Genomic DNA, 9794 nt, shown 5'->3' with positions numbered 1-9794 from the left:
GGACAGGAAAGGGTTTTTTTCCATTTACACCTGATGGGAAGGCATGTTTCTCTTCCCCCCCAAGCTAACCTTTGCTGCCACGTATTTCATTCCCTTGGATCGGTTCAATAAAGCCCACAGTATCTACCTCCTGTGGATCAATTTTCTGAACTGATGTGTCATTTCTTTTTGTTTTTGAAGAGGAACTTGATTTCAAGTGTCAAATATTTTACTGGTTTGAGACATAACACACCCAAAAATCAAACTGTACAAAGTTCTAAGTGAGAACTGAGAGGTAAGATTGGTTGAGTTTTGTTTCCTAGAAGAAGAAAAGAAAACAACACACCACTAGAAACTTTTCCAGAGAATAAATAGGAGATGACACCAAAGTGCAGAGGAAGAATTTCTATTTCTGATCATACCTTAAGGCAACAAAGGAAACGTAATGGCTACAATAGCACAGTTAATGAGCAGGTATGCAATATTAATTATGTTAAGTGTAGCACATTAAACAATACGTCTACTTATATTTTCTTAGCATCTGTAACTTAGAATATCTATTTTTCATAACATCTGTAATTGAGTTAGATATATGTGCATTATGATCAGAACATGCATATATTTTCATTTCTCAGTCTATTAACCTGGATAGTTATATATCAGGAGCTACTCTACAGCTTCCTGCAATCATGGTAGGCATTCTGATTAAATTTTTACCATCCACCCTATCAAATCTATACAGCACTGCTTTAACTCTGCTAATTTGTAGGTACTTAGATGACAGATTTTTTCCCACTGCCAGATGGGCTGATCCAATTGTACTCTGCCTGGACCAGCACAAAGCTGTTTTCCCGTATCTTCCTGAAGTGCATCATCTCCCCGTTCTCTCTCACCGTGATGACATTGTTGTCGGGTTCACTGAAGGACACTTCCGTCCGCTTGTGACAATACTGGGAGTGGATGCAACGCAGCCCAGCAGCAAGGGCCATGCCAAGGGCAGCTGTACAACCCAGGAGAATGCCAAGTTGGGCTGCTACAAGATGCGTCCCTCTGGTAGGGTGCTCTCCTTTCCCAGGAACAGCAGCTTTAGGTACTGGCCTTGTCACCAACGGAAGTGGATTTCTAGCAATCTCCCCTATGTTGTCGTCCTCTCTAGACTCTGCATCTTCTGAATGGGGCAAGAAGTTTGCTAAAGTTTCTTGTGCCACTGACTTTCTTTCCATCATCTGCCTAGAAGCTGATGATAAGCTGCTGGAGGCATCCAAGTCATCTTTAGGTTGTGACATGCTACCAGTGACTGCCACGGGGTCAGTGGTCCAACTCCAAGCAGAGAGGGAAGCTGTAATATGCAACACAGGTTGTGTGATAGCTAGGTTCCCAGCATTCTCCTAGAAACCAAAACAGGAAAAATATTTGATATGGACAAAATAGCAGTTGTCACCAGTTCAAACCTACCCTAGCCTGGGAAGCACCATAACTCCTCCAGTGTTTGTCCAGCGACATTTGTGAAGTGAGTTGGTGGATTCAAACAACAACTAAAGGACACAAGTTCTCATTGTTAGCAACTCTTGAGTGATTTGTCTTCAGGGATGCCTGAGCTGGCTTTGATTTGGTCCCACTGGGACACAGCAAAGCACGTTGCTTGGGTACAGGGAGGAAGCTCTCCTTCCTGCCCCTGTCCCACAACCCCGTGTTGAGATGCCAGTCTCTGTATAAAGAAGGAATTGCAACTGCTACATTTGATACAATGGGCCAAATTCAGAGTGGTTCCTCCGTCCCATTTTGAGAGTTCAGGTGCCTAAATTTAAATTGCTCTTTGGAAAGGACTCTGAACCATGCCATCACAAAACTCATCAAGCATCTCCACTTTGAACTGCAGTGTCCTCTCAGTACCCATACTAGAGCTTCAGCCCATGCTCAGAGGCAATCCAGCTGAAGCACAGAAGTGCTCAGGCACTTGACAGTGCCCAACTCCTGCCTAAGCCCTATTGGGATTCAGAGTGTGACTGAGAGGCCTCCTACATACATTTCATCTCAGTCCCCAGGGAGGCCTCCACCAGCAGGCAGAAAATAAACACATCAAACTTCAAAAGCATTGAAGTAAGCTCAAAACTGGAGTGCTGCCCACCTTTTTCCCAGTAGCTTAGTTGTTACAGCTTTGTCTGGTGAAAGACTTGTTTTTAAACTAATGATAGTCTAATGTGCTGTCACTGAGCTGTTTATGCAGATTGTAGATGCCGTGCAAGTTACAGGGGTGGAAAAGGAGGTGGCAGCTTCTACCTTTTAGCCCAACAGCCTTGTGTGGTGACGGTATTTGCCCAGAGAACAGAAGACCCAGGTTCACTCACCCAGTGGGCTTTTGAACCAATATCTCAGGAAGTTTCCCAGAAAATGGCTTTAACCACCAAGCCACAGGCCTCCAGCTTGCCTCTTGAAAATGGCTCACTGGGCAGCTGAGAAGAGAATATCTGAAACCCCAAGGGGCAGCACAACCGAGGAACCAAGTGCAGTCCATAGTAACAGCCAACAAAGAGCTTGGTGTCAGGCTTTCAGCTTGCTGGTCCCAGGTTTTTCCTGCACTGGCAAGTAAGGGGAATTTGGAACCTGATCCCCAGTCCCAAAATCATGCATCCTGCCATGCATGTGTGGTATTGCAGGACATGCGATTACTGGGATTGGGGATCCCATCCCATTACACCTGTAAATGTCAGTGGCCTGAGTTTTAAAAGTGTCATAACAACAGAGCCCCACTTAAGTGCTGGGCTACTAAACTCTGCCATTACCACAATATTGCTTTGGTTTCCCACTCTGTACAGTCCATTTGAAAGCTGCAGCTTGCAAATGCTGAACCACGCAGTCCCATGTGAATTACTATTATTGCTAATTCCCATTCATTTCTCAAGCCAGGCTTGTTGCAGAGAATCTTATTTTTTCAGTCCCAGAATGACAGATCCTGTGTTACCCTTTAGTCAAAACTTCACTACAGATCTTAATCCAAGACTGGCAATCTAACAATTTTGCAAGAAATAATTCAAGCTCGCCATTCAATTACCATCTTCCCATTATGCACCCGGTGACAGATCCAAAATCCCCTGCAGCCTATGGGAATTTTTCACTGGAGTTTGAACCAAGCTGACTTCTGTGCTGCTTGTACAACCTGACAGGCTCTTTAACACATCCAGCAATTGCAGTAGAGAAGCTCTCACCCTTCACTGTCATTAGTGGGTGTTTGCAAAGTTCACTGGGAAGAAAGGCTGGCAGGCACGCAAAGAAGAGGTAGGAATTTAGGGAGTTGTGTACCAAGATTTGAGTGCATAACCGATCTCAGTGAATGTCGTTGTAACACACAGGACAGAAATAAAAGAATGTAAATGGTTAAAATGAAGAATCTGAAGTCACCCAATAGCAATCTTAGTATGGTACAGGTAACTGGAAGAGTCCTTCCTCCCAAATTTCCAGGAAACCAGGACATATTAGGGAATTACATGGAATGAAGGTATTTACTAACTTTAAAACATATCTTGTATAGATCCCTCCTCCATCTCTTCACTGTTTCTTTCTCTCCTATTTTGGACTTGTTCAAGTCCTCCTTGATGGATCAGATAGTTTTTTTTCCTCTTCTTTCCCCCTCCCCCTTTCCTTCTGGCTCGCTCTATTCGTTGGAAAGTAGCTTGTCCTTGCCTCTCCCTCAGTTTCCTTGTCCATCCTCTTTGCCCAAGGGCATGTTACATTGTCTCTCCCCATCCTCTCTATTGCGCTTATTCTCTCCTCTCTCCCGTTTCCTCCTTTCTTTCATGATTCTCCTGAATATTTCTCATTTGTCCTTTCCTGTCTCCACCTTTCCTTCTTTTCATGGCATCCCCTGTTTATTTGCCTCTCTTGTTCCCCTGTTCTCAGCACAGTGGTTTCCCTCTGACCATAAGAGTTCTCTATCCCCCAGATCTCTCACCTACATCCACTCTCCATCACCTGCTGCTTTCCCTGGGCACATCCAAATGAGTGCACATATGTAGTATGCACTTGCAGGCATTTCCCAAGCTGCTAATTTGCACTATGAGAGCTGTCAAAAAAATCCACGCCTAAAAAAAGCAGGATGGCACAAGTGGCAGCAGCATGGCTGAGTGGCCAGAGCCACACTCCAGCTGCCAGCCAGACTCCCCACTGCCAGATTGCTGCAGCTGAAGTCCCCAAAGGCCCCCAGGACCCCTGGAAAGGCTGCTGAGACCAGTCCAGGTGCTGGCACCAGCCTCCCCTACCCCACCCAGGGCCACATGCTGCACCCCAGAGTGCACAGGCGTTACTGAGGGACAAGCAGCAGTGGCAGATATTGTGCCACTGCTGTTTTTCCCTGGGGAAACGTACATTCCCAATCATGGGGATGCACCCCCTAGTTCCTGTCATTTCCCCCAATTAATTTCTCTACCTCAACCTCACCGTCCACCAGTCTTTTTCCTTCCAGTTCCTCCCTCCTTCATTGCCTTCTTCTATCCCTAGCTCACACCTTTGCACCTCCATAGTGCCTCCTTCCAATTCATTGCTTCAGGCCTCCAGGGACTCCATAAAGTTACTTTTTCCAGGACTTCTCCCTCCTCAGACTCCTCTGGTTTCCTTTTCCTAGTTCACATCTCTCTGCCCAATGCTATCAGTTTATCACTTCAGCCTCTGCCACCACCCAAAACTACTCCAGTCTTCTCAATTCAGCCATCACCCTCAGGACCATCTCTATGTCTAGCACCTGATAGTACAGCCTCAACTTGCCTACTTTAATCAACCCTCCAGTGGACCTCTGCCTCCACCTTCATCTCCCCTATATCCCACAGTATTTGGCATACAAGTGTCCCCTTCACCTCTGTATGTTGTCATGTATGAAAGATGGAAGTGGGGCAGGGACTGTTTGTAGAACCAGGTCCCTGCCCTGCTACGCATATGCTGCCTTCTCCAAAGCACAGCAGGGAGGAAACAGAAAGCAGCCTTTAGGCTCCACTGCAGCACCTGACTGGCAGCTATGGGACTCTTCAGCCTGGAGAAGCGCAGGCTCAGGGGTGACTTGGTGGCAGCCTATAAGTACATCAGGGGTGTGCATCAGGATCTGGGGGAACGCCAGAGCACCCCAAGGGAGGACGAGGTTCAACAATCACAAACTCTTGCAAGACCATTTTAGGCTGGACATAAGGAAAAACTTCTTTGCTGTCCGAGCTCCCAAGGCCTGGAACAGACTCCCCCCAAGAGGTGGTGCAAGCACCTACTCTGGACACTTTTAAGAAACATTGGACACTCATAACTTCTGCTCTTGGGCAGGGGGCTGGATCCAATGATCTTACAAGGTCTCTTCCAGCTCTAATGTCTATGAAACCTATGAAACTTCGTGACCAAAGGAGGACACTGCTCCTGAAATAACCTGCAGCTCAGGTGCTCCCTCTGTACTGTACCTGCGGCCAGTTTCACAAATGGTTTACGCCTGGCCCAGATGCCAAGTAAAAGTAGGAACAGGCAAAGTCTGTTTTACACACTCCCAGAGGCACTAGGTGTTGGCTACAGCAGGTCTATGTTGTGTCAGGTTGAGGTCTTATGTAGAGTTTAGATTATGGATTGTATAGGATGGTTTGGAGGAATGATCCTGCCTCAGGTAGGAGTTTGGACTAGATGAACTCTGGAGGTCCTTTCCAGGCCTACTTCTCCATAATTCTATGAAAGATATAGGCAGAGACCCTCAACACAATGGGCTGAGTCCCATCTCACCCATAGTGACTTTGCATTGGTCTAACTGCTTTGACATCAGTGAAGTCGGTCCTGATATACACAAGGGTGAGCGAAAGCAGAATTAGACAGTATACCTATGCATGCATACCTAAGATGGGCTACAGAGGATTTCTGGCCGTCTCCCCTGGAACAACAACATTCTTATGCTTAAATATAATAGAAACTTCATATATGCTTTGGACCAGCGGTGCCCAACCTTCCAGCCCCATAAGCCAGAGGAGTGGCATGGGATTGGTCTATGACCCAGATCCTGCACAGATTCAGCTTATAGGGTCAGTCGTCAGATGTAATCCCACCCAGCCCCAGGTGCCAAATGCAGCTGCTCACCAGCCCAACCCCACATGCTGGATCTGGCTACGCGCACACAGCCCAACCCGCCGGCACCCAGATTCAACCATGGAGCAACTCCTCCCAGGTGCAGAAATTTGGCAGCAGGGGAGTGGCAGTTAATGCTGCACCACTTGCCTACCATCAAATTTCTAGACATGGGGGGACCCCACAGGTAGGATGACACAGGTCTGCAGGTGGGATCTGGGCCATGGGCTGGAGGTTGAGCTTCCCCACCTTAACAGCCTGGTATTCCAGCTGGAAATAAGATGTGGGACATTTCACTTCCTAAACTAAAAGCAAGCTGCGTTTGGACATTCAGAAATGCAGGCTTCCCAGGCAGTTGCACCTGCTAAAACACATTGCATTTTCAAACACATTCATGAAAACTGTCATATATCCCACTATTTCAAAGTAATAGCGCTTGCACAGCATTTTGCTACACATGTCCACTGACAGGGACCACGCAAAATCAGCATGTACAAAGCAGTGGCTATTTTAAAGACATTTACACGTGGATCAAGTAAGACTAAATGGGGAAAATAAGTGAGTTAACCCATCCATTGCTGTAATAAAAGGACACTGAGAGAAGCAGCATTTAATGAAGATGCAAGTATTGGCATTGTGTAGGACAGCTAAATGTGCATCAATATCTGTATTTCTTGTCATTGCTGCAGAAATGCTTGGCCTGGGGCTTTGGGTAAGGCCCATTTCTCCCACATCTATTTGTGAAATTTCCCCGCAAAGAATACAACTGCCTGAGCCTCAGAGCAGACAACAGTGAGCCCTAGATGTCTGTCAGGTTTAATATCCAACATCTATCAGCTCTTTAGGGGTAGGAATAGGGTCAGTATACCAAAGGGAAAGACAGTTCCCAGTCTTCCACTGTAACAAACTGCTAACATCCAGCCCAATAACATCTCAAGTTGTCACTCGTTAAAAGCATTTCATTTCTATGTTATTTTAGACCTTTTCTTTTCCTGCAGTTCAACCTAGAGCAATCAAAGTGTGCACCTCAAAAGCTGAAATACAAAAGCCTGATACAATAAAAATATTGAAAACTCTCAGTAACGGTGTTAAAAGAGTTTTAGTGATAGAAAGCACATACCGAACATATACTGCTGCAATGAAAAAGAAAGACATTGGCATGTTCTGCTAAACTTTCACCTGCTCCCAACAATTTCCTATTTTTATAGGGAAAAAAATCCCCACATAATTCTTACCCGTACATCTTCTTCACATGTCAAACACGGCTGTGCTGTAGCTGCACTTGAGATGCTTTGCGTTCTAAAATATGGAAAAATTAAGTTTAATATTTTATATATCTGTGCAAATCACAGTCTATAATATGGGACACTAGAATAGCATCCTGGCACCCAAGCTCATGTTGCTGAGTGAGTCCCACAGAAAGAACAAGCTCACAGTCAAGTGTACTTCCATCCAATACACATAAGGTAATGGAGGACATTTGTTGCCATATATTTTGAAACGTGCCTGCACACACATCCCGACACACAAAGGCTGCATGCATGCCTACTGGGCCCAATACTGTAAAACGTTTAAATAAGAGAGTAGGCCTCCAAAAGCCATCATTTTGTGATCAGTTAATTCTCTTTTCCCTTCTCCCCAGTGATGGAAGAACATACCTGCCAAATATAGTTTCTTCAGATAGTTTCATCTAAAAACTGATGAAAATAACCAAATTGTGAAATTTAGCTGATCTTTTTCATTGTATTTTCACTCATGTTGATCTGAACACTCCAAGAATTTAGGTTATACTTATAGCCCTGGTGTCTGTGTACCTCTTTCTGAGTTGTGGTTAAATAATGGCCCATTGTCACTTTATATCACACACAACCCTAGAAGGATTTGAATCATTTTCCAAATCCCAAGATCCAAGTGCCTGCCAGGAAGGCACAGCTCTCACCAAAGACGCTGCTTATTTCATAGAGAAATTGGTACTAACTTACTCCTTCCATAACCTTTTGAAAAGTAATTGTACCCACATTGCATACATTATAGCCAGTATTCACACAGTACCCATCATGTGTGATGTGGCTGGAGGTATAATCCTGTAAAATGAAACTTCTCAGGGCATTTGCCATGTCTAGCTCTTGCAGCTCAAGTGATGGTTCCAGTCCCTGAACCTCAAAAGTGTTGCTTCTGTTGGCTTGTCTTCCTCCATGGCTGCGGCTGACACTCAAGGCAGCTGACTCCATAGGAGGCTCGGACAGTTGCCTGTCATTACCAAGAAGTTCTGCATCTTGTTCGCCTCCAAAAACAGTCTCCAGTATTTTTGTCACTGCCATCCTAGTCACTCTGCCAGGCACAAATTTTGCATACAGGGTAAAACTGGTGACAGTCTGGAGAGAAGCGGAACCTTATAAAACACAAAACAAAGCAGGAAAAAAGCGTGTTTCTACCTGTTGTTTTCTTCCACCCTGATTTGTAAAATCCTTTTAAAAAAAAATGAGCAGCAAAACAGTATTACATTTTATTTGTATAACACTTATCTAAAATAGAAATCAAGGTAATCCATAGAAGCTGGAGAATTAATTATGGGAAGGCAGGGGCTGTATTAATTTATATATCCAGGAAAGAAAATCCAAATCATGGTTCTATGGCAAATATGTTTTTTAAATGCTTATTTTAAAATGCAATCCAAGTTCATTGTTCTTCACTTCACTAACTTGAGACTGAAGAAGCAAAAGGTAAATGGGTCCCTGTTCCACCCCTTTTTATATTTCCATCCAAAAGCTCTGCTTACTTCAGACTGAGAGAAAATACACAGTTGCACAGAAAAAGCCAGACATATCCTTATAATGAAATAGCATTGCTAACTGCAATGATTTCTCTTCAGGAACTGGGGCTTTAGGCAAAACACTGGATAGAGGAAGTCAGTGATTACATGGTGGTAAGTTCTGGGGGAATGCCCGTTCACCAGAGCACCCCAAGGGATGGCAAGGTCAAACTCCTCCAAGACCGTTTCAGGCTGGACATAAGGAAGAACTTCTTTACTGTCCGAGCCCCCAAGGTTTGGAATAGACTGCCGCTGGAGGCAGTTCAAGCACCTACTTTGAACACCTTCGAGAGACATTTGGATGTTTATCTTGCTGGGATCCTATGACCCCAGCTGACTTCCTGCCCCTGGGGTAGGGGGCTGGACTCGAAGGTCTTCTGAGGTCCCTTCCAGCCCAAATGTCTATGAAATCTATGAAGTTAGCCAGGAGGCAGGACAGGGTGTCACCTTATAGCAGAGGTGGGCAAAACACTGCTGGTGGGCTGGATCCAGCCCAGCAACTGAGTGCAGCTGCTCCAGTGATGCTCCGCATGGGGCTGAGCCCACCCAGGGCAGCCAGCACTGCACTCCTGCCTGCGCCTACAGGCCCTGGCCCCAGCCCACGTGCAGAGCTTCTAGCAGGGCTGGTCCCAGTGCAGCTGCAGCTGCCTAGGTGGTGCTCGACTCCCCTCACCTCCAGTGGTGGCGGCTCCTCCCACTCCTGCCCCTGCTGTACTGCTCTGGGTGGGGAGGAAGCTGCAGCTCGGTGGCTCCTGCCCCAGTGTGTGGGGCTCCAGCTCCAGCCCCTAGATGCCTTCCACCTACTCTGCCCACCTGGCACGATGAGTAGCCACCTGCAGGCAGCTGGGAGCTGGGAGCTGGAACCAGAGACAGAGCCCCGCACACTGGGGCAGGAACAGGAGGAGGAGCCACTGGAGGCAAGGGGGCT

General features: G+C 46.1%; 1 protein-coding gene across 2 annotated transcripts in view; it reads right to left on the bottom strand.

Annotated features, from left to right (window-relative positions):
- Positions 1 to 369: 369 nt before the first annotated feature.
- Positions 370 to 9794, bottom strand: part of LOC109301196 — a 17518-nt gene continuing 8093 nt past the window's right edge. For both annotated transcript variants that reach the window (XM_019522163.1, XM_019522162.1), the window contains exons 5-7: positions 8107 to 8446; positions 7290 to 7353; positions 370 to 1367 (exon numbers count right to left, since the gene is read on the bottom strand). In XM_019522163.1, the coding sequence (XP_019377708.1) occupies positions 753 to 1367; positions 7290 to 7353; positions 8107 to 8446 (1019 nt within the window). In that variant the 3' untranslated portion in view covers positions 370 to 752. The remainder of the gene's footprint in view (positions 1368 to 7289; positions 7354 to 8106; positions 8447 to 9794) is intronic.

Source organism: Gavialis gangeticus, unplaced genomic scaffold (assembly GCF_001723915.1).
Source record: "Gavialis gangeticus isolate Ggan-Ray unplaced genomic scaffold, GavGan_comp1, whole genome shotgun sequence".
In the NCBI taxonomy this organism is placed as follows: Eukaryota; Metazoa; Chordata; order Crocodylia; family Gavialidae; genus Gavialis; species Gavialis gangeticus.
This window is presented reverse-complemented; position numbering and strand designations above follow the sequence as displayed.